Genomic DNA, 25,519 nt, shown 5'->3' with positions numbered 1-25,519 from the left:
CCTGCGAGCACACGACGGCCCCTCCAGCTGGGCGGTCGAATCGCTGCCGGTGGGGGCCCTCCACCCCTTCCTCCTGCCCCCTCCGCACCCGCATGCAGTCCTGTGTCCGTTCCACAGGGTGAAGGAGCCATGTGTCCCGGCCCTGCGGGCACCCCTCCAGGGAGACCCGGGGCCGCACCCCCCCCCCCGGGCACACACCTGTGGTTCAGGATACGGTGGATCATCATCCACTCGGGCTTGATGCCGTAGCGGTAGAAGCGCTCCTCCATCTTGGCATAGAGAGGGTCCTTGTTCTTCCTCTTCTCGCTTTTGCCGTCCTCGTCGCCAGAGCCGTAGTCAAAGGGCGGTGGCTCATCCATGTCGTTCTTTCTTTGGTAGTTGCGATACATCACCGTGTGGTACAGCTCCAGCTGCTGGCACAGGGGCAGAGGTTATGGGAGGGAGATGGGCCATGCCCCCCCCCCCAGGTCCCCAACCCAGCTCCCCCAGCCTGGGTCCCAGGCAGGACGGCCCCCACGTGCAGCCTCCTGCTCCCGGACCCCCAGCAGGGTGCCTCGCTCGCTCGGGGTGCCGGCCAGCACCCTCAGGAGCGGCGCCCCAGCACAGCCACACCTGCCCGGGGGCGCTCACCTGTAGCTCCTTCACCCAGGAGCAGTGCCAGTAGGAGAGTCCAGCCCACTTGACAAAGAACTCCCTCTCCGGAATGCCCTCCAGGGGCTTCGGTGGGGGGACACCGGGCTCCATGTCGGGCCCCGGCAGCCCCACCATGAAGGGAGCCGGGGGCTCCGTCCACCTCCAGTGCAGGATCCGCTGGACTTTGCCCTTCAGTGGGGGACACTGTGGACAGAGGAGGGTCCCCAAGTTCAGGGCTTAGCCACAGGACCCCACCCTGAGGCTCCAGTGACATCAGGCCGTCACAAGGCTCTCTCCAACAAGTTGCAGTGACCCCCAAGTAGGCACCACCTTGACCCCACAATGCTGCCCTGTCCTCAGGGCACATGCTGTGCACACACGAGATAGGCAACATGAGTCTGTGCACACCCACGCCCACGCACGCACACACACACCAGAAGCCCAGATGCACCCAGGGTAACTGGGGCTGGTCACAGCACAGCCCAGGATCCAGAGGGTGGAGAATCCAGCAGTGGGGGTGGGCCTGGGGGACAACTCAGAGCAGAGGGGCCTTCAAATGCACAAAGCGACTGGGGGCGGGGTGGGAGGCGCTCTTCTCTCCCTGCCTCCTGCCCTCTCATCACCCCCAGCCCTGAGTCCTGGCAGGGTCTGAGTGCTCAGTTCTGTTGTTTGGCCTTAGACAAGTCACTTTACCTCCCTGAGCCTCAGTTTTGACATCTAAAAATGGGAATAACAAAAGGCCTGTACTGGAAAACTCGGTACGCGGTAAAGGGGTGCACAACGGCCAGATGGTAGGGTGATGGTAGGTCATGGACGCCACTTGTTTCTTCAAAAGGGCTCGGGTTTCCGGTGGGAAAAGGTGGTGGGCGGGCCTCGGAGGTGGGTGGGTGGGGGTACCCGTGGTGGGCGGGAACTCGAGCATGGGATGGTGGCCGGCTGGGCGGACCTGGAGGGGGCGGGGCCTTGGCTAGTAGGTCTGTGGCATCGCGGCGCCGGCCTAGGTGGGCCGGGCCTGGGCCAGCCGAGCTGGGTGAGGGGGTCCTCCGCGGACGGGGCTATACTGGGTGGGCGTGGCCTGGCCCAACAGAGGCGGAGCCTTTGGTGGACCGGGATCCGCCGGCGGGGCGTGGCCTGGAGCGCCGCAGGCAGGGCTTGTGGGTAGGCGTGGCCTGGACCCGCGGACGAGGGTCCTTCGTGGGCAGGGCCTGGCCGGGGGGGAGGGACCTGGCCGGGGCGGGGCTTGGTCGGGGAGGGGCCAGATCAGGGGGTGGGGCTTGGCTGGCGGGGCGGCGCGGGGCGGCGCGGGGCTGGCGTAACACTCACAGTACAGCGCGGGCAGAGCCATTCACCGTTTGGGATCTCGGGCAGCGGCGGGTTGAGGCAATGCAGGTGGTAGGAGGACGGGCAGGCGTCGCAGCAGAGCAGTTCGCCGCCGTCTTTGCACACGCGGCAGAACTCCATGTGGTCGTCCTCCTCCTCCTCGCAGCCGCCCTCCTCCTCGTCGTCCTCGTCGTCCTTCGGCTCCCACTGGATCCCCTCCTTTTCCTGGAGGGACAATCCGCGTGGAGGCACCTTGGGCCAGGCCCCCCTTCCGGCAGGGTGCGCCTCCCTCCTCCCTCCCGCGCGCGCCCCTCCACACTCTGCACCTCCCCGCGCCCCTGCCCCGGGGCCTCTGCCAAAGGCTTACACAGTGAGGACAGCTCCACTTGCCCTCCGGAGCCTTCTCCAGCTCTGGGTCGAGGCAGACTAGGTGGTAGGCCCGCGGGCAGGTGTCGCACAGGATGATCTCCCCGCCCTGCTGGCACACCTCACAGTAGTCCTGGTGGTCCGTCTCATAGCCATCACCATCGTCAACTGGGGAGGGGCAGAGGCGGTAGTGGAGGGCCTGGTGCCCACTCCCAGTGCCCAACCAATCTCCACCCCAGACTGGACCGGTCCACAGTAGGTGTTTAATAGATGTTGGATGAATGGATGGTGGACGGACAGGCGGAGTGTACAAATGTGGAAGAAAGGGGTGGAGAGGTGGGTGGAAGATGGATAAAGGGAGGGGGGATGGGTGGGGACCGGGCCTAAGGGGATGACTGAAGGTGATGGACGGATGGGTGGATGACTGAAGGGGTGGATGTGCAGCAGGTTAGGAAGCACTGCCTTCTCCAGTGTCCCCTCTGCTAGTGCAAATGCCCCGAGTGGCTCAAAAGTCCCTAGCTTAGCCTCACTGGGACGGGACCCCTCTCCTGACCATAGAGACCAAGTGGGCGAGGGAGCACAGGTGAACTGTCGGGCTGAGGCCGGCAAAGGCCCAGACAGGAGGATGCCCTCCCCTGCTAACCAAGGGGGGCTCTGCACCCCCTTCCACCAGGAACCCCAGGAAGTCCTACTCCTCCTCTTCTTGCGCCGCCTCTTGCTTTTCTTCCCCAGGGCTGCCGAGCCCTCGGAGCGCACGGAGGAGCTGTGGATGCTGGCGCTGTCGAAGTCCGACTCCTCCCGCTCATCTTCCTCGCTCTGCGGGGGTGGGGGAGGGCCCTGTGAGCCCACAGCCTGCCCTGGGGGCTCATCCTGAGGGTCTCACTGGCCCGGGCAGAGGACGAGGTGGTGCAGGGCATGGTGGAGGCTCCAGAGGCACAGCGTGCTCTGTGGTTCATCTCACCTCCCTCTGGCTAGGAACCCCAAGGCCCCACCCACCAGGCCAGCCCGATGTCCCACCACCCTCCCTGAGCCCTGCTTTCCACCCTGCCAAACTCCTATACATCCCTCAAGGGAAAGCCCTAAGGACACCTCCTCCAAGGAGGCTTCCCAGATCCCTCCTTAATTGGACCTGTTGCACAGCCTGTGTGCCAGGTGTGGCCTGTATCGTCTGCCTGTCTTTGGCTCTCTCCCACTGTATCTCCCAAACACCCTCCAGACTGTGAACACCTCCGGAGAAAGTCCCACCACAGCCGAGCCCATTAATACGTGCTCCACAGACACTTGCTGAGCTGAGCTGGACCACCAGCTCTGGGCTGGGCCACACCTGCTGCCCCGTGCTCCCCTCTTAGAGCAGCTAAACTCAAGACCTGTCACTTGCCTCTACCAAGGGACAGAGAAATGGCTTCCAACCCTGCCCCTCTACAGAGGTGGGGCAAGGTGAGGGAAACGGGTGCGCTGCGGGGGTAGGGGAGAGTGTGAATGCCCTCCTCCCAGAGAAGGGAGGGCCAGAGGCTCCGATGGGGACTTATGGTCAGTCTGAAGCGGGTGCCAGAGCTGGCCCCGGAAGGGCAAGGAAGGGTCAGAGCTCCAGCCCACCTGATCCTGCCTACATGCCACCTTCCTGCGGTCCAGCCTCCCAGCAGACCTGGCTTCGCAGGCCCCGCCAGGACTCTTAAGGGCCAGCTGATTCTCCCACCTGCTACCCAGATGGAGCAGAGCCGGAAGTGAGCCCCCAGCTCAGCGGGGCGCTCTCTGTCCCAGAGTCCTGCCTCAGGAGAGTGGACTGACAGCCCTGCATTCCAGTCCCCCTGCCTTCATGGCACACAAGCACGCTCACACTCGTGCAGAGTGCATCTGAAGGTTGCTCACACACCCACACACACGGCCAAGTACATGCGGTCTCGATGCCTCACACCCACCCATCCCGGCCCACCCTCACACATTCACATGCTTACACACTCGCACTCTCCTGCTCCCAAACCCACACTCCCGCTCACACGCACACACATTCCAGTCCACCTCGTCTCACGCACACGCTCACCGAGGAGCCTTTCTTCCTCTTGTTGCTGATCCCTCCAAAGCGGAACTTGAGCCCGGCTACCTTTCTCCCTTTGCCCTTTTTCTTCGAGTCCTTGGAGGCTTTGATCTTCTTCCTCACTCCTGGCCCTGAAGAGTGACCGCAGATAACCCAATAACCCAGAGCCGCGGCGGCTCACTCACCCAGAGCCATGACTTGGGTCAGCCCTCCCAGGGGCTCCATAAGGGAAGGATGGTTCGGCCGCCATCCCTTTCCAGATGAGAAGGCAGGGGACTCAGAGCGGTGAGGTCCTTGTGTAAAGTGACACAGCAAGGAGGACCCGACCCGGTCTTTGCTCTGGCCACCATGGCCCCTGTTCCATGAGTAGTAGAAATGCTGGCCATCATGGGAACAGCCCTGTCCTGTCCCCTCTCCCCAGGAAGGAGCTGTCCCCAGTAAAGCCGTGGGCCCCCACAGTTAGCAGGGCCACTGAGGGCACACCCACCCACCTGTGGTCCATACCTGGGCCCTGGAGGGACATGCTGGGCAGGAAGCCCTTTCCCCAGCCACCAGCCGCCAGCCTCCAGATTGTCCCCAGGCCCGGCCAACACTGGCACCACTCAAGACTGCCCCACTTCTGCCAATCACCCCCAGGAAACACTAGCTCCCTGGTGGCCAGCAGGGTTGAGGCTATTTTTATGGAACTGGCCACAGGACAATTAGCCACCTGGGAGTCATGACCGCCCCCCCCCCCCCCAGCAGCCTCTCCCACCGGCTGAGCAGGGAAGATGGAGCCCTTGGCAGCAGGTGGCCTTGACCTGGACCCTCCTCCAGCTCCATCACACAGCTGAGATGGGACTAGGAGCCCAGCTGTAACCTCCGTGGCGCCACGGAAAATCTATTTCAATTTTTCAGGCTCTGAATGGGCAGCTCAGGGAATAGCTCAGTGGCTGGAGCCCAAGAGGAAATGAGAAGGTAAGGCAGGCTGGGGAGGCCCAGGATGGAGGACAGTGAGGGAGGAGAGCAGGAGCAGGCTCTAAACCCCATGTCACTCTGCCCACCAGGCCCCTGCAGAGACCTGGAAAAGGGGTACATCATCCCAGAAACCAAAGCTCCTTAGGGCTGAAACAGTGGGCCCCAGAGCCCCCTTAGCTGCCCACCAAAGTCCCGAGTACCCAGAAAGGCTGAGCTGCTAGTGACCCCATCTTTGAGAGCCCTGGGGGAGATGTGGGTCTCTACCCCAATGGGGCCAGAAATCCTCTACCTAGGGGAGGTCCCTCCCCCAGGACTTGAAGTCACAGACAGCTTCTGCTGTCCCTATTCTCCCCCAGAGAGACCCAGACACCCAGCACTGAGTCTGATTTTGTATCTGGACCTCCTTCCAGGTCTCCCAGAGCAGCCATTCCTGACCACAACCACACCTATGCACGTGCATTACCCCGAGGGCTGGGTGCTCAGACAAGAGGGGTCAACGGGCTAACCTTGGGACCCCTTCTCCTTGAAAATGAGAACTCAAGAGCCCCCCCATACTCCCAGCAGCATGGACCTGCCCTCTCCCTACCTCCATACCATGTCGGAGGGTGCCAGTGCAAAAGTCCCAAAGCTCCAAGCACACTATCCCCTCTGCTTCACCCCAGCCCCGAAAGGGAGGCAGGCAGAAGCTATAATGCCACAGTACAGCAGAGAAAGGGCGAGTGGGTCCAAGGTCAACCACGGCCCTGGGTCCTTGAAGAAGACTGCCCCACCTGTCCCACCTGCCTGAGGCTATGGGGTCTGGGGTAGGACTCTGCCAGCAAGGCCCGGTGCCCATCCACCCACAGCCTTACCCTTGCCCTCCTTGGTCTTGGCCTTGCGGATAGGTACAGGCTGGGGTGCCTGCTGGGGGCTGACAGCCAGCGGAGGGGCGATGGTGACTGTCTCCACGGCCGCGGCCACTGCTGCCGCGGCAGCCGCTGCCGAGCTGCCCTTGAAAGGGTTGTTGGCGCTGAATTCCCGCCACTTGGCACCCAGGACGGTCATCATTTTGGACATGGGGATCTTCGGGTTCTTCTTGGCAATGAGCGGCCTGTGTGGGGTGAAAGGCAGGCAGGTGAGGGCGCCACCACGGAGGGGATGAGACCCCCCCACGAGACCCAGGCAGCCCTTCCTCTCCCGAGCCTGGGATAAGAAGCCCCGAGTTCCAGGCTGAGAAACTGGGCAGGAAGCAGGGAAGAGAACAAAGCTTTCGACAGCAGTCCAGCCCCAGACATTCCTGATTCCCTGTCTATGTGGTCGGCCATCTTCTAATGAGGTTCCCAGACCCTGTATGACCCGAGAGACCAGAGGGACGAGCCCGCAGTGAGCCACTGGGTGCCCAGCCCCAGTTCTTCCAGAGCTGAGAGAGCCCATGAGGGCATGGCCCTCGGGATTGACCGGGACCGCCATCCTGGGGCTCCGGGCAAGCAGGGGAAGGCGGGACAACCGGGTACAATGGCTCTGCCCGGTGTTGGCATCGGCCTGAAAGCACCCAGCACCCCAGGGGCCTTGGGGCTCTGTCCTCCAACTTGTCATTCCCATGGATGCCCGGCCACGGCAGCCGGCGGCGCGCCCACCTGAGGAACTGACTGAAGGCCTTGTAGTTGGTCAGTGTGTGGTAGTCGGCCTCTGAGAACAGGTACTCCACATCGTCCAGGCCCCACTCGGCCATGAGCTGCCCCGAGGACTTGGGCTCCTAGGGACACCCAGGCCAGAGGTGGGGTCAGAGCAGGGTCCTTCTAACCCGTACCCCCACCCCTGGGGCCCCATCCCAGGAGGTCTTGGAACAGGGGCCGGGGGAAGGGGAAGGCTGTGTCTACAGTTCCTACCCACCCCTGACCCCCAGCCCGCCTGCCCCTTGATCAGAGGGAAGGGCTCAGGCACCAGCTCATGAGGGGTGTGGGGTCAAGCCTCGGGGTTTAGTGGGAGGGGCGGGGGTTGGGGGAGGCTATATGCACACCCAAGGCAGGAACAGTAACAGAACTCACTCTCTGGGAGGAATATGTTCTGGAAATTTGGGCACTGGGAGGGAACAGCAGCCTGAAGATGGGTTTTAAGGGGACAGATGTCCTTGAGAAGGGAGCAGGGCTGAAGGGCTGCCTGAGGCATGTCGGGAAGAAAGGAGACCGCCTCAGGACGTCGCCTGGTAGAGTCACACATGGACGCCATGAAATGACAGACCACTGCTCTCTTGCTTCCAGGGCCAGGAAGGTGTGCCCTGGCCAGGGTAGGGGCACGGGACAAATGGCCCAGCTGAAGGCAGACGCGGGAGAGGGTCCCTTGGCCACTGCTTCACTTTCCAGATGGGGCACTGAGGCCCAAGGTGTGTGATTCCCTAAGGGCACACAGTGCGGCCTCAAGACAGCCAGCCCAGGGGTCCGATCTCTGGCCTAACCCGGGCCTGCGGGGGTTGGCTGGGGGGTGGAGGTGCTGCCCGTGAGCTCGGGCCCTAGAGCCAGGCTCATATGGCAGTTCTGATCCTGGCGGTGAGAGCTGGACAAGCTACCTCGCCCCTCTATGCCTGCCTCCCGCCTGCAAAACGTTCCCAGGAGGGACAAGTTAGCACAACCGCTTGGAACGGGGCCCTCGCCCCATTTTGCATTGGTCCAAGGCACCCCGCTGACCCACCCAGCCAGTCGGCACATGCCACACCCAGGCCACAGTCACCGGCCCAGGCGGGAGTCCAGTCCAGGGCGCCACTGGGTCTCCTGCGTGGACAACGATCTAGGACGCAGGCCTGCCTCCCCCGCTACCAGAGGGGGCCAGGGTGGCCGGGAAGCCCTGAGCTGCAGAGACATTCATTCTCAGCCACAAGGGTGTGTGTGGCCTGAGCCTGGTGCTGACCCCACGAAGGGCGAAAGATGTGAAAACAGGCCCCGGGTAACACCGCAAGCCGGAAGTCCCCTGGCCTCTCGACTCCTGGGCACTGACCCAACAAGCCCTATCCATGCCCGAGCCCCTCCGAGCTGGGCTGTCTCCTCCACAACAGTAGGCCACCCCGGCACGTGCGCTCAGCCTCCCTCTGTCCCGAGCGCTGAGAAGCAGGCCTTCCAGCACAGTGCAAAAGGGAGGCTGGGGAACCCGCTTCCTGGCCTCCTAATCTCCCGTGTGGGACCCCCTCCCATGGCTGACCTGCCCCCACGACACGTATCCATCCCTGGAGGCACCTCTGACCTTGCTCCCACAGCAGGAAGTAGAACGGCATGAGCGGGTGACATGGCTCCAGGACAACCCTGGACCGTGCCCACAAGTTCACCTTTCAAGCTGTCAGCCCTCAGCTATTATCAGTCACAGATGACTCACAACACACCTGCCGACTAATGAAATCCCTCTGGGTGTCGGGACACCACGGTGCTTCCTAACTCGAGCCGTTGACAGCCACCATTTCTGCCTCACCCAACAGCCACTCCGCTGATATTTACGGGGCACTTTTTTTTTTTTCTTTTAAACTCATGGCTAGCCCAAACTGAGTCTGGGTGCCTTAAGGGGAGAACAAAGGAAGCAGGGTGCTCTGTCCGGGGCCGCTCGCTGACCTCTCTGCCACTATCCCAGAGCAGGGGGGCCCAGCGACCTTCCCCTCCCCGAGGAGCCCTGCAGTGGCCTCGGAGACCCGAGGGGCCGTGGCCTGGTTCACATCATTCCGCACACGCACAGAGACGCTGCTGTCCCCCAGAGAGAGCTGCAGGCCCACCCCTGCAGCCGCCCTGACTCGCGCTCACTGGGACCCTCTCTGGGATGCCCTGGCGGCCAGAAATCCAGAGCACACGCTGAGCGCCAAAGCTCCCCCTGCCCGAAGTGGAGCTGTCCAGCCTCTTCTTGCCGGCAGAGGCTCCGTTTGTCGGTTTATTTTCCGAGAGTGCTCCAAAGGGAGAGGCTCCGAACTGGAAGCTCAAGAGAGAACACCGCTTTCCTACTCCAGCAGGCGGAGGAGCAGAAAATTCCCGAGCAGGAGGCTACTTCTGAACGTCAGCCATCCTTACTTCAAATGTGTCCCCGGGACTTGGGGCACGGTGTTCCTCACACGCTTGTGTCCAACCTCCACGTGCAGGCGCACGCGCACGCGCATGTGCACACCCACACACCCACCCGCCCCCGACAGCCATGAAGGGCGGGGGAGCGGGGAGGAAGCTCTGGCCCTTTTCGCACAGGCGCCAGAAGGCAGAAGAACCGCCCTGAAGCCGCGGCCCGTCCAGGCTGGCGGGTCCTGGTGGAGCCCAGGTCCCTGCAGCCGGGCCCCGGGGGTTACCTTCAGGCACCCGTCATCGTTATCATCCTCGTCATCATCTTTCCTCTTTCGCTTGGCTTTTTTCTCCTTCTTGTCCTTGAGTTTCTTTTTCTTCTTCTTATTAGGGGAGTAGTCACTGCCCTCACTCTCCGACTTCTCTTCCAGGTCTTCTTCATTTTCCGTCAGCTCGTCATTGCTCCCCTGGAAGAGAAAGGGGGATGGTGACGGCAACAGGGGCCCCAAGAAAATCCAGAGTCCTGGGCAGCAGTACTGCTTTCTGGATCATTCAGCGTTCCTCTGCCCACAGCTCAGCACCAAAGCCCAGCCAGAGGGGCTGGCTCGGGGCAGCACTGGGCAAGGAAGGGCCTTGTCCCCAGTGCTGGGGCCACAGCAAATGGTGGAGTGTGCAAGGAAAGACGAGGCCTCGTGAAGCCACACTTCCCCTCCTGGGGAATCCAGGGTAGCCTGCTTGGACTGCCCTGGGGTGAGGGCTCAGGCTCTGCGTCCATCAGAATCAGGTTTCTCTGGACTTAGGATTTAACGAGTGTTTGGTGAGAGTGCTTGGATCCAGGAATTTGGACAGGACGTGATGTCCAGAGCCAAAATACAAAGCGCACCAGCAAACGGGCGGGTGAAGAGCCAGGGGTGTGAGCCAGCACCCAACCTCTGTTGGAGCTGCATGCATCCTATGGAATTGCGTGCGTCAGGTGAAACCCGTAATTAATGTAGCACACACATCGCAGTTTCATCTGTCCGTGGGCTCTCCAGAAGCTGCTATGGCACGAGCCCACCTTCTCCACCACCCCCACCCTGGCCGTTTCGCCTCGATATGAGACAAGGTAATTTAGGCAGCTCTTAAGCTTGGCTTCCTTGATTTAGTCTCCCCGTCTGTACAGGCAGAAAATGGCCCATTTATATGGAGATAAGGGCGTTTACAGCCAGAGCATCCCCACCAGAAAGGCACTGCCCCTCCGAGAAGGCTGTTTACTCTGAGAAAGCTGTTTACTCTCCGCCTTTCCAGATGCAAGTGCACTGGCAAAGCCCTTCCCAGCCCCCTCCTGGCCTGGGTCTGCAGGAGAGGCTGGGCACTGACGTTCCAATTACCAGTGCGGGGCTTGTCATTTTCGAGCTGGCTGTTTACTGTTCTCAAGGTGAGCAAAGAGAGGCACGGAAAAGATGAGGAGAGAACTGGAGAGGTGAAAAATGAGCTTGAGAAACAGCACGGGGGGTGGGGGTCTAAGAGAAGGTGGGGAGGGGTTCGGAAAGGAGAGGAGGAAGGAGAGCAGGTGGGAGAAGGGAAGCGGGGGGAGCAAGGGCAGGGGTCTGTCTGGAGGCTCTTGGGAGGGCCCAACCTGATCTCTGCCCCTTCCAGGCACCCTGTAAAGAGCTAAGAGTCTTTTCCCAGGAGGAAGCCTCTTCCCAAGATACAGCTGGGAAAGGACTCCCCCACGGGCTCCCTGCACTTCCCAACTCTCTCCCACTGGGATCCCTGCTCCCAAACCTTTTATGCTCATTAAGCCGCTGAGTCAGTCTGCTGGCTGGCGGGTGCCAGACAGCAGGGCCTCTGCGCCTTTCCGGAACTGGGTGTTTCCCAGAATACTGACTCGCCATGTGCCATGCGGGGCCGAGGGGCAAAGCCGGTCCTGGCTGCTGGTGCTCCCAGGGCAGATGCCAATGCAGAGCCCTGGGACCACAGCTCCCAGCTCTGCCACAGTCCTTTGGAGAGGCAGAGGTCAGATAGGGACATCAATTTTCCCCATGGGTGTAGAGTTCAGCCAGTTGCAAGAGACCATCCTTCCAGAGACCTGAGAGACAGGCTCTACCCCAGCCCTCACCCCAGCAAAGGTAAGGATGGAAGGAGGAGGCTGCCATGGATTTCAGCACCTCGGACAGAGGCTGTGGGGCTGTGGGGCCGCCGGGGGCGGGGCATGGGGCTGGTCCCCAAGCTGCCCTGGGGTGGACCCATGACTAATACCCACTCAGGTGAGACCCGAGTGGCCTGACCGTGGGTCCTGGGGCTCCCTAGGGAGGTTGCAGGACACAGAATGCCTAGGATCACTGTCCCTCGCTAGCACAGAACTAGGCAAGTCACTGCGGCCTGACCTCAGCTTCATCATCTGTGAAAGGGGGATTCAAGAGGAACAAAGGAGAGGGTGTGAGAGGGGGCTGTAACCATTTTGAAATGGGAGAGATCCAAGCACCCATAACTCCATCTCTGCTTGGAAGCCAGAGATGCAGGCCAGATGACAGACTTGAGGACGTCACTAGCCTCACCCTTCTCATTTCTGCACGTGAGGACCCGGCTAAGCCAAATGCAAAGCCAGTGTCTGCAGCTGGGTGGCGATTACAGAAGAGGCTGTTGTGGCAACACCCAAGGGTGCACGGACCTGGGCATCTGATGGGAAGCCAGCATTGCCAGGTCCAGGAGTGGCCAGCACAGTTCCAAATGTGGGGCCCAGAGGGAGCAGGCAGGAAGGAGGCAGGGAGGGAGGGAGTGGGGGAAAGCACCTCCAGCAGATTCCACTGTCTGTATGTGCCCTGGAGGCCAGGCCTGGCGCAAGGCCCCAAGCTGAGCACTGCCAGAGGGCTGGCCCAGCATCCATTCCAGGGCTAAATGGCACAGCAGGAGGGCCAAGATCCTCCTTGAGGAATGAGTTAGTGCTAAGGCAGGGCACATATGCCACTCATCAGTGCCCTAGTCACCCCCCGGGGTGACAGCAGTGGTGGCAGGGAGAGGGGAGACTTCTCCCTCCGCGGTCTACTTGCACTGGGGAAAGTTCTGTCAGAAAGCAAGCTCTGGTTCCCCAATTCTTCCGACTCACCACCTGTTCCTTCATCCTCCCCAGGCCATGCCTTATGCCCCCAACCAAATGAAGTTCATGGCGCCTGGGCCCACCCCGACTTGCACCCCGATGTCATCCAGGCCCTCCTGCCTGCCCAGGGTGGGGTGGGGTGCTGGCTGAGGGTGGAGGTACAGGACAGGTCTTTGAAAACTGGTTTCCCACTGGCACAAGAAGCCTGTATCCACAGCCTATCTCTGCATCCAGCTGTTTGGCCCCTTCAAGACCCAGGCCTCCTGTTTCTTCCCCCAACATCTTTCCTTGCAGAGAAACGGGCAAGAGGAAGGGCAGCAAGGGGTTCTGAAAACAATACAAAAAGGAGTGATCCATGAGCAGCACCAGCCAGTGGTGAGAAGGAAGGAGTGACTGAGAACCAGGGGTAGACCAGCCGGTTCAGTATCTTGGAACTTACAGAAGGGGTTTTGGGCCAAGCCATGTTCAGGGGAAGAGACACAGGCACGGAGGGATAATGTCCTAATAAAGCCCGGAGCCAACCTCAGCCCCAAGCCATAGTGATGTGCGAACATCAGTATGACCGTCACAGTCAGGGCTTTGACCTTGATGCTGTCCTTTGGGCTGTGGCAGCCCCAGACATAACTACAGGGGAGACACCTGATAGTGGAAGAATCTTAGTGGACTCGGAGTCCCCATCGGAATCCATCGACTGCCTTAATAAACACCACGCCCAGGCTGTGTGTGTGAGAAGCTGGGGGTAAGTGGGAGGGCTCCCTGCCCCGACCCCCCTGGCCCCCTGAGGGCACAGCAGGCCACCAATGCAGGCCCTGGGGACCCCAAGCAGCCAGTCCCCACCCGCCCTTCCTCTTCCCCAGCTCTGCGGATGCCTTTTATCCAGGCTTTCCATCTCCCTCTCCCCTCCTTCTGCGCCCAGCGCCCAGCGCACAACACACACGCCCCGCATCTCTCGATAAAGGAGGCATTTACACTCAAAAGGAAAGATTCAGAGAGTTGGTCATTCTCAATTTGGGGTCCTTCAAGATTGAGAGGGAAAAAGAAAGAATGAAATATGAGCCTTCCCATTCACGAGTGTTATAAACAGTTATAATTTAGCACTGAATAATTGGTTGCTATGGTAACCGCTGCAGTACAGGTTGAAATCATTTCTCCCTCCTGCGCTGGGTCTGACAAGGAGCTTCATCTACATATGCTCAGGTTCTGGCCGCAGCCCGGTTGTTTTATGTAAATCAGGATCCATGACTTGCTGCCTGTCCCCACCCCCCACCCCTGGCCAAAAAAAAAAAAAACCCGCCGCCCCTCTTCTGCCTCCACCCACTGCCTTATCTTGGAGCCACCAGGTTGGAGATGACGAGGAGCACAGGCTGAAATCCCCCTCCCCGTGTCCTGGGGACCCAGGCAGGCGGGTGGATGGGTGGGGGGCACATGGCCACCAAGACACTGCTCTCTGGCTGCTGCACCCTGCTCTGGACTCTAGGATCTGACAGCCGGCCGAGCCAGGCTCTCAGGAGTACAGGGGAGGGGGCAGCAATGACCTAAGGGTCACCTTGGGGGCCTGCCAGGCAGCGGCTGGTCATGCACAGGCCTCCCATCCACCCGGCCCTCCGCCCCTTTTGAGAAGCAGAAGGAAGGAGAGAGGGTGAGGAAGTGAGGGGTGGGAAGGGGGGTGGGAAATGAGGCTGAAGGAGAAGGACAGGTGGAGAGAAGGGAGAGGGAGGGAGAGAGAGGGTGAGGCAGAGGCCAAGCTCAGGCCTAAACAGCGGAGGGAGACGGAGACTGGCCTGGACAAACGCAAACATATGAAAGCGGGTCCGGAGGAAGAAGGGAGGGCGAGACCCGAGGGAGCGGCAGTGGGTATGGGGGAGGCAAGCGCCAGCCTTCCCAGGCTCTGAAGGCCCCTCGCCCCTCCAGCTGCTGAACTACCCCCCCCCAGCCCTGCCCCAGCCTCACCACTGCAAAGACACTGCCCACCTCCAGCCTCCTTCCTGGCCTGGGGTTGGGGGAGGGGGCGGTTCCTGCTGCACCCTGTGCCCGGGAGGGAGAGAGAGAATTCAGCCCTGCCTGGGGCACCTCTGGTGGTCCTTCATCTGTACTTGGGGACCGGGCAGACTCAACCTAAAAGCCTGCGGCCAAGGAACAGAGAGCATTGGGCCTCCCACCCAGGTCTGCTGCCCATGAAAGCAGCTGGGGGGGGGGGGGGGGAAGCACGTGCAGGAAGCACGAGGCCCCAGGATCCTAGATTCCACCTCCCCGGACATCGTCCACAGAGCCTCAGGTCTTGTGGGGTGAGAACAGTGGCCGCGGCCAGGATGGGGGTCGGTCCCGGCATCCCGGCGTCCTACCAGCCCCAAACCACCAGTGCTCTGGGACATACAGACCACGACCCTGGATCATCCCATTTATGAGGACAGGGCATTTCAGACCCGGCCTGTGAAGCTCTGTACACACTGCTTTTGGTGCCTCGCATTCAAACCCAGCTCTCAGGACACCGCCCTGGAAGGTTCTCCGCAGGCCCAGGCAGAGCAGCCAAGACCCCCTTGGGGCCCTGACCCACCCCCAGCCACCCCGACCCCAGCAGGACCACCCACCCACGCACCTCCTTCTTCTTCCGTTTCCCTTTGGACCTGTTCTCCTTGAGCTTCTTGGATTTCTTCTTCTTGGGAAGGCCCACAGGCTCCTCAGGGAAGCAGTCATCGAAGCCCCCAAGACCATCTTCTTCTTCTGGAGGAGTAAGAAGCAGGAGGGGGTTACTCCGCCTCTTCCATCAGGGTGGCCCCCAGGGACGCAGAGGAAGAGGCAGGGCCCAGTGAGACGGGCAGCTCCACAGGCACCCACCTGCCGGGTCAGGTCACAGCCACCTGCCAGGTCACGGCCACTGGCCTCCCCAGCACCCACCCCTTCCCTGCAGACCTTGCCCCTGCCCCAGGCTCCTCCCAAGACCTCAGAGCCACCACCCCACACCTGGTGCATGGAGTCCCAGGCCTCAGGCAGGCTGTGCCCCACGTCTCCACTTCTCCAGACCTCTCCTCCCCTCACTGTAAAATGGGACCGTAAAGAACCCCCCCCCCCCGATAGAACCCTGCCCCGATAGGATAGAACAGTGTTCTGAGCACAACTGAGTGATTAATCATGAGTCCTCGTTGACACGACCCCCTCCAGGGCAGAAGCAGCCCCAGAGAATCACAAACCCCCTCCAGCTGGCCCCTGGGAGGGGTCGGGGCCTACCTGCACCCTCCAGAGGCCCACAGTGTGGCCAGGAGACGGCTTGTGAATGCTGGATGGTGGGGACGCACGGGTCACATCACCCCAGGACCACGTGAAGCCACACAACAAGTGTCCGGAGTTGGGAGGGAGACCAACAAGGAGGAAGCCAGAACCCTCCCTTGATGAGGCTCGAAGACCACATCGCGTCTCCCGCCCGAACCGGCACGCGCACCCCCACGCGGTGCACACACCCCCAGTCACACATGCAGGATGCCAAGCACATTCCGGCTGGGCACCCAGGAAGACGTGAAATTCCACAGAGAGATGCTGCATCCGCCACACGTGGGCTTTCCACAAGCGGCCACGCTTCCCTCCCTCCCTCCCTCCCTCCCTCCCTCCCTCCCTCCCTCATGAATTTAAAAGGCCAAGAGGGGAGCAGGACAGGTGTGTGCGCAGCGGGATATCTTTGAAGAAGCAGCTGGCTTCCAGCTTCATGCCACCCCTCCATCCCCACCCCTGCCAAAAAGGAGAGGGCTTGACGTGTGGCCCCAGGGCCTCACTCCCACCCAGGAGATCAGCAGTGAGAAAAGGGCAGCGAGCCCCGAGTCCCCAGTTGGGGGGACGGAGAGTCAGACGTGGGCCATGAAGGGAGCAGTGGCGAGGGTCCTCTTGGGAGCAAACAGCGACAAGAAACGAACCCCCCAGAGTAGAGATACATCCAGAAGGAAGCCACGGAGTGTCCAGAGTCCACAAAAGGGGTGCTGCATGCCAGCCCGGGGGCCTGAGCACCCCCAGTCAGGCTCTCCTACCCACCCCCCTACCGCCAAGTGTGCCCAGGGGAGCAAAGAGAAGAGCCCCCCGGGATTCTGGCCGTGCGGGGGCTGGGGCGGGACACACAACAGGGGATCTCAGCCAGGGCGGGTCTGCCACCCGTGACCCCGAGGAAGGTGCCCAGGGGACTCTCATCGGGAAAGACGATAGGGTGTCCCCACTGAAATAAGTTAATAGAAACAGAGCTCGCACCCACCCGGCCCAGGAAGCCTCGACCACTTGGCGTGGCGTTTGACCCCACCAGCTGCTCGACATCAGATGCTCAGACACGCGTGTGCACACCCAGGACACACCCACATCCGGCCTCCTGTCCTCCACACAGGTCTCCCTTCACCCCCTGCCTGGGACCCCAGTCCCCCAGAGTCCCCAGGATCGTGTGGGTGAGGCTAGAGGGCACTGGTGACTCCAGTGGCCAAGCGGACGCCCTCCCACCCCGGTGCCCTACAGGACCCATTCCCACACACACCACCTCCCCACCAGGGGCAAGTGGGGGTTGCACCACTGTCTGGGCACCCGTCTGCCCCAAGGCCCCCCTCTGGGGTGGCCGGGGGGCCCCTGGAGTCCGCGGGGATAGGCAGCAGGGCAGGCCCGAGTCCTAGAGCCCTTCCCATCCCGCTGGGCAAACACGGGCGTGCAGAGAGGCAGACTCCAGGCAGGACCTCAAGCTGCTGCTCGTGGTCACCGTGCTAGCCGCCCCCGAGGGCCAGCTCAGTGGTCCTGGCTGGCACGGGGGGGGGGGGGGGCATAGCTGCCGGGCCTTTGGCCAGGGCCATGGCACACAGGGGAGAGCAGCAGGGGGGCCAGCCCAGGGCTGGGTTTGATGTGGGCCAGGTCTTGAGTGGAGCCAGGCCGAGGCAAGGCTGCACAAGCTGACCCTTTCCCGTTTTGTCCCTCTTAGCCCTGGCAGGGGAGGGGCAGGGGTTTTTCAGACCGCTTGAAAATGCGCACGGGGACCCCCAGAGGCGTCCTGAAGTGGGGGGTCTGGAGGTAGTGACACAGCTGTCCGTTGACACCTGCCCACCCCCACCTGCCCCCACCTCCTCTGGAGCCGCGGGGAGACTGCCTGGGCAGAGCCACCCCTGCACCCTTGCAGTGCCCAGCGCCAGTTATGTAACAGGCTCAGGCTGATGCAATCGGGAGGGGCTCTCTCTCCCTCCTGCCACCTCCCTGAGTCCCCTGTTCCCTCAGCAGGGTGGTCCCCAGCCCGGGAAGGCCAGCTCAGCACACAGTCACCGACTGGCCAAGTGGCCAGCACAGCAGACAAGGGGATGAACAGGTGGCTGCGGGAGGTTATCTGCCCGGGGCGGAGGGCAGGGGGTCGGGGGATGCCCCACACTCCAGCCCTAATCCACGCCCAGAATGAGCCTCAGAGGACAAGGCCCCAGACCCTCTGCCCATGGACAGAGCCCCTCCTCCACTCCCAGAAGACCTCACGGCCCAGGGCCATCTGCCTGATTAAACCCCTCCTCCAGGAAGGTTCCAGAGCTGGAGCACCAGGATCAGGACCCCGCCCTGCCCACCCCCATCTCTGACAGACCCTTCCTCTCCCTGCACAGATTCTGGTACCCCTGAGGACACCCCAGGGCTGAGCTCTGTGACATTCCCCGCCAACACCTCATGACTCCCCAGCACCCCGATCTCACCCCGGCCTCATCTCCCCGCCCTCCTTCTTCTGCAACATCAGGAGAGCTTCCGAAAGCCAAGACCCTCCGAGTTATATCCAAGCACCCTTTCCTGGGCCCGTCTGCTGCTCCCCGAGCCCCCAGCCTCGTACCCTCCTCGGGGGGGATCCCACTCGCCCTGGGGTGAGGGTCCAGGAAAGACCAGCCCCAGGACTCCATGCCCCGCCAGCTCCTGGCCCTTCCTGGCAGCCCCCACAGCCCTCTGGCCCCGCCGGGCTGTGCCCTCCCGCACCAGCCCTGCCCCTCCAGGGCCGAGGCTCCATCGATCCAACTTGGGCTATAATTAGGACCCATTAGCCTTGTTATCTCTGCTACCTCCTGAGCTTCCAGGTCGGGAGCAGGCTGGGGGGCAGGGGAGGGGGTGTGAGGGGGATGCTGCTCCAGAGACAGAGAGACGGAGACAGGCAGCGGGGTGGAGACAGTGGGGCAAAGAGAGGTAAGTCGGCTGCTTTTTCCTAAGCTCACCCGCAGCCCTCTCACCAGTTCCCTGGGCACATGCTCCGGTGCCCCCCCAGGCTGCCCTCACTGAGCCCTTTAAGGCTGCAGCCCAGCCAAGCTGGGTGGGCCATTCTCAGGGGTAACCCGGCGTAACAGTGCAAGTAACTACGTGTCACCTGGTGCCACCTGCACTGGGCTTGAGGAAGGTCACATGTGCTAATCTGAACCAATTTGTCTACTCCACACAGGAACCCTGAGAGATGGTACTATCATTGCCCCCGTTTGCAGATGAGGACACTGAGGCTCAGAGGTCTCACGACTTACCCACAGGTGGTAGAGCCAGGAAGGAACTCAGACGGGTGGCTCCCACCACCATGCGTGGTCCTCACCCGGGCCCCTCTCCGCGCACCGAAGCCTCCCCCAACCCCCCACCCCCGCTCCAGAATTCAGACTTTCCTCATATTTAGTTAGCAAGGCCTTTGTGCCAAGCTCGGGCCTCACCCTGGGACCAAGGTGACTCAGATCACCCCTTGGTCTGGAAGGTCCCACAGGGTCCCTCAGGGTCCCACAGGGTCAGAGCTGGTCCACACGCTCACACACACACACACACACACACACACACACCCGCCGAGCGGGTTATGCTTTGCCCAGCTCCTGCCCCTTCCTCTGGGCAAGAACGCAGCCCCCGGGGAGCTTTGCAAATGCAAGGTGATCAGATTATGGAGGGAAAAGTTAGGTCATCTGATCTGAGGATGGTCGAAGGATTCAGGGGCCCAAGCCGGGCGCAGGGACAAAAGCTCCACTGCCAGGGTCCAGAAAGGCAGGCAAATCTGCCAGCGATGGGGACCCAGCTCAACGTCCACCATCGTCTCTGGGTCTTGGGGAGGAGGCTCCTTCTGTTCTCCATCCCCAACCCACCACCAGGCAGGGGACGAGAGCTGGTGGCCAGGGGAGTGTAGGCTTCCAGCTACCACCCCTTCCCGGCAGGTTGCCCCCAATCCCTTTCCAGATGAACCTACTTCTTCATCCTTAGATGGGCCTCACGGTGCCGTTCTCACGGAGTGGAGACTTAGACGTCGTGAGACAGAGTGAGTGCTCAGTGACAGCAGGCGGAGCCCGGGGCCCCAAAGCGGGTGGCAGAGAGCGGGTCTCCAGTTTGGGCATTGCCAAGCCAGGGGTTCCCAAGGCCACTCTGAGGCTAGCCAAGGGACAGGGCACCAAGACCAAGGTTCCCATCAGTCTTTGGAGCACCCCCACACCACAGGCCCTCTGCTGATAATGGGGAGGGGGTCAGTACTCCTGTCCAAGAGAGGCTTGATAATTTATTTATGACCTTTACCAAAACCTAGACATCACCTCACTGGCATCTCATCAAAGAGAGTGTCAGTTCTGAGCACTCTGGGCAGGCAAGCAGGGGGAAGAGGTGAAGCTTTTACCCTAAGGGACTGGGGACAGGAAGAGATCAAAGAAGAGAGGACAGGGACCCAGGGCAAGCAGGGACAGGACCCCATGCAAAGCCAGAGCACAGGCAGGTAGGAGGAAAGAGAGACAAAGAGGGAGAGGATAGAGAGACGCACCTGAGGGTCAGGGACAGACACGGACAAAACAGGGAAAGAGAGGGATAGCCAGAGAGAGAGAGAAACAGGGGCAAGCACTCAGAGAAGACAGTGAGACAGACATGGGGACAGAGTGGGAAAAAGAGACAGGGAGAGAGAAATAAGGACAGAGCCAAAGGCAAGGCAGAAAGTCTCAAAAGTTGTACCTGCAAAAGCCCCAGAAAGTTAGATACCACATACTGTGTTCGGAGAAGATATTCAATAAATCTATGTTGGGGAGGCAGATGGATGGATGAAGGATGCACAAGCTGATGGATTGCGGATGGATGGATGGATGGATGGATGGATGGATGGATGGAGAATGGGTAGGATGGATGGATGAATAGATGGTGGATGGTGGATGGACGGATGGAGAGTGGATGGAGAGTGGGTAGGATGGATGGATGGCTAGATGATGGATGGACAGACGGATTAATGGATGGGCAGATGATGGCTGGATGGACAAATGAATGGATGGTGGATGGAGAATAGATAGGATGGATGGATGGATAATGGAAGGATGGATGGATGGATGGATGGATGGATGAACAATGGGTAGGAGGGATGGATGGATAGATGGTGGATGGTGGATGGAGAATGGATAGGATGGATGGATGGATGGATGGATGAAGGATGGACAGATACATGAATGGAAGGATGGATGGATGGATGGATGGATGGATGGATGAACAATGGGTAGGAGGGATGGATGGATAGATGGTGGATGGAGAATGGATAGGATGGATGGATGGATGAAGGATGGACAGATACACGAATGGATGGTGGATTGGTGGATAGACAGATGAATTGTGGATGGGTAGATGGAGAGTGGGTAGGATGGATGGATGGATGGATGGTAGGTGGTGGGTGGTGGATGGAGAGTGGCTAGGATGGATAGATAATGTGGGCAGGATGGCTGGCTGGTGAGTGGTGGTTGTACGGCCGGTTGGCTGGTTTCATGGTTGGATAAACAGATGCTCGGTGGGAAAGTGCACACATGGGTGGGTGGATTAATAGGAGGGCTGCTGACTGAATAAACGGACGAAATGATAGACAATTCGGAAGGAAGTGACTATCTCACAGGCCAAGGCACTGGGCAAAGCACGCTGGTCATTTTCCCTCCCTCCCCCCAGCAAATGGTATTACATACAGGCTCCATGGGGCCCCCAAAGCCCACATGTCCCCAGGGGGGGTGCAGTAAGCTAGGAAAGTATGAACCTTGGGAATCATGGCCATCACTCCTTCCTGGATCCTGGGCTCCAAGAAGCCTAAGATGCTCACATGACTGGGGTCAGCCCTGTGGGCATGGGGACATGGGCCAGTCAAGTGTCTTTGTGGCCAGAGTGGTCACACTGTTTGGCCAGCAGAAAGGCTGGGCTCACCAGCCCTGAGAAACCCACCCCTCCGGCTGTAAGTGATTGACTGGGGTTGAGCAGGCTGGGAACTTTAGAGGAAAAGGCCAGGGGCATCGAGCCACTCCCTCTCTCCCTCCAGCCCCACCATGGCCTCACACTCCCAGCCCTCCTGCAGCCCAGGCCCCCGTGCCCCCCCCCCCAGCTTACTAGATGAGGGTGCAAGTCTCAGAAGCATTTCCTCGGGGAAGGTAGGTCAACTGCCCCCCTTTGGATGGTGCCAATTACAGTGGTGACAGTTTATGGGGCACCTATTATGTGCTGGGCACTGTGACCTAAATGTTCCACGTGCACTGTCTCACTAGCCCTCACAATAACCCTCTATGAGGTAGCTAGTGCCATATCCCCATTCCACAAGTGGGGACACCGAGGCACAGGGGCTGGGGAGTTTGCCCGGGGTCAGTCAGCTAACAAGCAGAGCCAGGCTGCACCTGACCCTTGAGCCCTCCGCTCTCCCGGCAGAATGTGGCAGCCGCCAGGGCCCGAGCCAGAAAGGCAGGGACCCGCCCCGCCTCCTCCTGGACACAGGCTCGCCCACCTGCGCACTGGTGGCGCAGAGCCCTGTGTGGGAAACAAGAACACGGCTGAGGGGGAGGGGAAGGTGAGGCACAATGGAAAGAAAGATTTGACAAGAGACGCGTCCAACCGCTGCAGATTTGAAAAATTAGTGTGACTGCGCCCCGCACACTGGCTCCTCCCCGCAAAAGCTGTGACGTTTTGGAAGCAGCTGGCCCTAGGTCCGAGCGGGTCACAACCATGAGCCCAGGCCGAGGGCCACGGGGCAGCTGTAATGGAGGGCTAGGGGGCCAACTGGCTGGCACTTCAGGAGAGACGCGAGGCCCGGGCTGAAGCCGATGCCGTGTCCAGAGGCCAGGCGTGAGCTAGGGACTCCCAGCCCTCAGACGCCAAGACCACAAGCATCTCTTGAGCACCCAGGGTGCCAGATGCCAAGCACGGCAGGTGATCAAAGGAGTCACCCTCGAGACGGGGAGCCCACTGACACAGAAGTAACCTGGTGCGGCCAAGAAAATAAAGCATTAAAATTAAAAATAAAATTAAAATAAAATGGCCCCTGAGAGGGACAGGGGTGGGGCCGCGCTTGGGCCAGGCCCAAGGAGGGCCTCCCCGCGGAGGCATGTGCGCGTCCTGGGACTGACGTGTCAGCAAGGAGGCCGCCATGAGCAGAGAAAAGAGCAGGTCAGACAGAGGTCACAGCCAGTACTCAAGGGCAGGACGGAGTCTGGAGTTGGAGGTGGCGTTCCAGAAGCATCCAGCAGCCCAGTGTGGCTGCGGCTGGGGAATGAGGGGGGAGGCGAAGGTGGTATAGACCAGGAGCACATTGATCTACCCAAGCAGCGGGAGTCTGGGTCTGATCTGTGCTTACAAAGGTGACCCTGGCTGCTGAGGGGAGGGCGGTCAGGGAGGACTGCTTAGGAGGCTACGAAGTGGACCAGGATGGTGCCTGGGCCCAGGGACACAGAGAGGGAGCTGGGAGCTTGGGAAGGCTCAGGGCATCACGTCTTGCAGAAAGACGGGGCTGCATTCCCCAGGCCAGAGGGGCCCAGAGCAGGACCTCTTCCGGGCCCCCGGGGACCACCTCACCCCTCCACCTCGCCCTGCCCCAGAGCAATGGGCACAAGCAGGGAGAACAGGTGGCGGGCAGGGGACTCTGACAGGGACCCAACCCCTCTGGCCCAAACAGAGTGAAGCAGGAGCCCATCAACCCTCCCCATGCTCTGAGCCCTAACACAACCAGGGAGAGGCAGAGAATGGGGGGAAAGGGAACAGGGGACCCCCCATCAGGGGTTCCGTGAAGTCCTGGAAATAAACCTGTTGGTGCAAGTTCAGCTGTCCACTGCCCCATCAGTGCCACAAAGGGGCCCCGCCCCAAGCACCACTGGGAATTACTGAGGAGGACAGCTTAGGGAGGAGCCCGACTCCCGGGGAGAAAGCAGCCATGGGGTTTCAGTGCCTGTGCTGGGCCTCTGTGTTCCCTCCCAGAAAATGGGCCTAATTCCTTGCACCCAGGGGCAAAACAATGATTGTCCAAGCAGCCCCACCCCTAAGGGGCCACCTCACCCCCACTCCCCTAAGGCTGGCAGGCCCTTCGCAAACTTGGCCGGCGGTCTGAAAGGCGGAGTGAGGCCAGGCTCCCTTAGGGGCCCAGTCTGTGTTAAAGCAAGCCAACAAGTGGGGGGGTGGGGAGGAGGCCCCCCCAGTGGGCGGGGCCACCTGGTGGGAATCCCCTCTCCAGGAAGCCCCCTAGCAGCCGGGGGAGCTGCTGCTTGCAGGGCCCTCCCCTTCCCGCCCCCTGCACACAAGAGTCGGGGGACCCGACGACGACGTGTAGAATGTCCCATCCGCCCTCCCTGCAAGGCACTCTTGGGGCCAGACAGCACACTCTTGGGCTCGGGAGGGCCCCTGAGCCTCCCCCAAGTCTCTCGGGAGCCCAGAAAGGGCCATGGGCTTGGCGCCGGGCAGCTGAGAAGAGTCCACCAAAAGGGAGAGAGGGAGGGAGGCTGGCTGACAGGGTGAGGCCCTGCCCAGCTGTGCCAGGGGGAGAACCGTCCCAAACAAACGGTGAGCAGTTAACTAAAGGACGATCCAGCAAGGTTACCCCGGACGCACAAGCCCTGCTCATGCTGAACCCTGAGAGGGGCCCGCCAGGGCTGGGGCGGCGGCCCTGGGCTTCAGGCCCGTGGCCAAAGCTGGATGGGCTGGAGGCGCCGGCGGCCCGGGCAAAGTGTTAGGAGCGACGGCCCCAGCACCCCACGGCCGGGAAAGGGGAGCGGCAGTCAGTGCCCGAGCGCCCCGGCCCGGAGCCCTCGCGGGCCCGGGGGGTGGGGGAAGCCCGCCCCAGCCAAGGCGCTCGCCGGGTCCCCCAGCACGGCCGGTCCTCGAGCCGCTCCGGGCCCCACCCAGCGCGCCCCGGGGAGGGAGGGGGCCGAGGCGGGTGGCGGCCGGGTCCCGCCTGCCCCCGCGAGGCCAGAGGCGCGCGGCGCGGGTCCACAGCGCGGGGTGCGCGGCGCCGGGCGCCGAGCGCGATTCCCGCCCCCTTCAAGGGCACGCGGGGCTGAGCCGGCGGCGCCGCGCCCCCTCCCCGCCCGGGGGCGCCCAACGCAGGCCCCCGCGCTCCTCCGCCCGCGCCCGGTCCACGCCGCGGCCCGGGAGCCCCCGACCGCACCCCGCCCTTGGCCCGCCCGCGCGCCGCGCCCCGGCGCTCGCCCGGCCCCGCGCCCTTGGCCGCGCGGCGCCAGCAGGGCGGGAGCGCAGTCCCGCGGCCCGGGCTCCCCTCCTGCGCGCCGCCGGTCCGACCCCGGGCCCCCGCCGGGCCCCGCGCCCCGCGCCGCCCGGCCCCGGGCGCAGCCGGCACCCCGCTCACCTGACATCTCGTCCTCGTTCTCCATCTCGTCCGCGAACAGCCGCGGCAGCTCCTCCTCGGTGCCCAGCGGGCCCCGCATGCCCGGCGCGGGGGGGAGGGGAGGTGGGCGCCCCCCCTCCCGCCGGGCGCGGTGCCAGCCTTAACCCGTGCGCGGCCGGACGGGCGCGCGCGGCGGGCGAGGCGGCCTCGGCGAGAAGATGGCGGCCGCCTGCCCCCCCACCCCCCCAAACCTCCACCCCCCCGTCTCGACCCCCTTCCTCTCGGCCGCCCTCGCCCCGCTCCCCGCAAAGCCCGGGCCGCTCCGCCCACCGCGCCCCGCAGCCCGAGTCCCGCAGCCGGCCGAGGGTGGCGGCGGCAGCGCCGGCGGCACGGCGGGGGGGCGGCACACATGCCCGGATTGTGACGTCCAGTCTGTTGCTGTGGCAACCCCATCCCATCGTTCCGGCAGCGCGACTAGTTAACAGCCGAGAACAAGTTGGGGGGACTAGTCCTGAGCCCCGGGTGCAGAGGGGCGCACCCGGCGCTCCGGCAGGGGGAGCCGTCGAGGCGCCCGCGCGCCCAGGGACCCGACGGCCGAGCGGGCCGCG

General features: G+C 62.1%; 1 protein-coding gene across 4 annotated transcripts in view; it reads right to left on the bottom strand.

Moving 5' to 3' along the window:
• CHD5 (chromodomain helicase DNA binding protein 5) overlaps positions 1 to 25,151 on the bottom strand; it is a 59,602-nt gene extending 34,451 nt beyond the window's left edge. For 2 of the 4 annotated variants that reach the window (XM_058719308.1, XM_058719306.1), the window contains exons 1-11: positions 24,933 to 25,151; positions 14,985 to 15,109; positions 9,597 to 9,776; positions 6,928 to 7,046; positions 6,163 to 6,401; positions 4,361 to 4,485; positions 3,012 to 3,135; positions 2,321 to 2,487; positions 1,957 to 2,178; positions 631 to 837; positions 199 to 413 (exon numbers count right to left, since the gene is read on the bottom strand). In XM_058719308.1, the coding sequence (XP_058575291.1) occupies positions 199 to 413; positions 631 to 837; positions 1,957 to 2,178; positions 2,321 to 2,487; positions 3,012 to 3,135; positions 4,361 to 4,485; positions 6,163 to 6,401; positions 6,928 to 7,046; positions 9,597 to 9,776; positions 14,985 to 15,109; positions 24,933 to 25,011 (1,802 nt within the window). In that variant the 5' untranslated portion in view covers positions 25,012 to 25,151. Of the gene's footprint in view, positions 1 to 198; positions 414 to 630; positions 838 to 1,956; positions 2,179 to 2,320; positions 2,488 to 3,011; positions 3,136 to 4,360; positions 4,486 to 6,162; positions 6,402 to 6,927; positions 7,047 to 9,596; positions 9,777 to 14,984; positions 15,110 to 21,700; positions 21,797 to 24,932 lie in introns of those variants that run through there. The other 2 variants (XM_058719307.1, XM_058719309.1) reach the window with 2 other exon arrangements.
• Between the last annotated feature and the right edge of the window lie 368 nt (positions 25,152 to 25,519).

Source organism: Neofelis nebulosa, chromosome 2, assembly GCF_028018385.1.
Source record: "Neofelis nebulosa isolate mNeoNeb1 chromosome 2, mNeoNeb1.pri, whole genome shotgun sequence".
NCBI classification, from domain to species: Eukaryota; Metazoa; Chordata; class Mammalia; order Carnivora; family Felidae; genus Neofelis; species Neofelis nebulosa.
The sequence above is the reverse complement of the archived record's forward strand: the minus strand, read 5'-3'. Positions and strand labels throughout refer to the sequence as shown.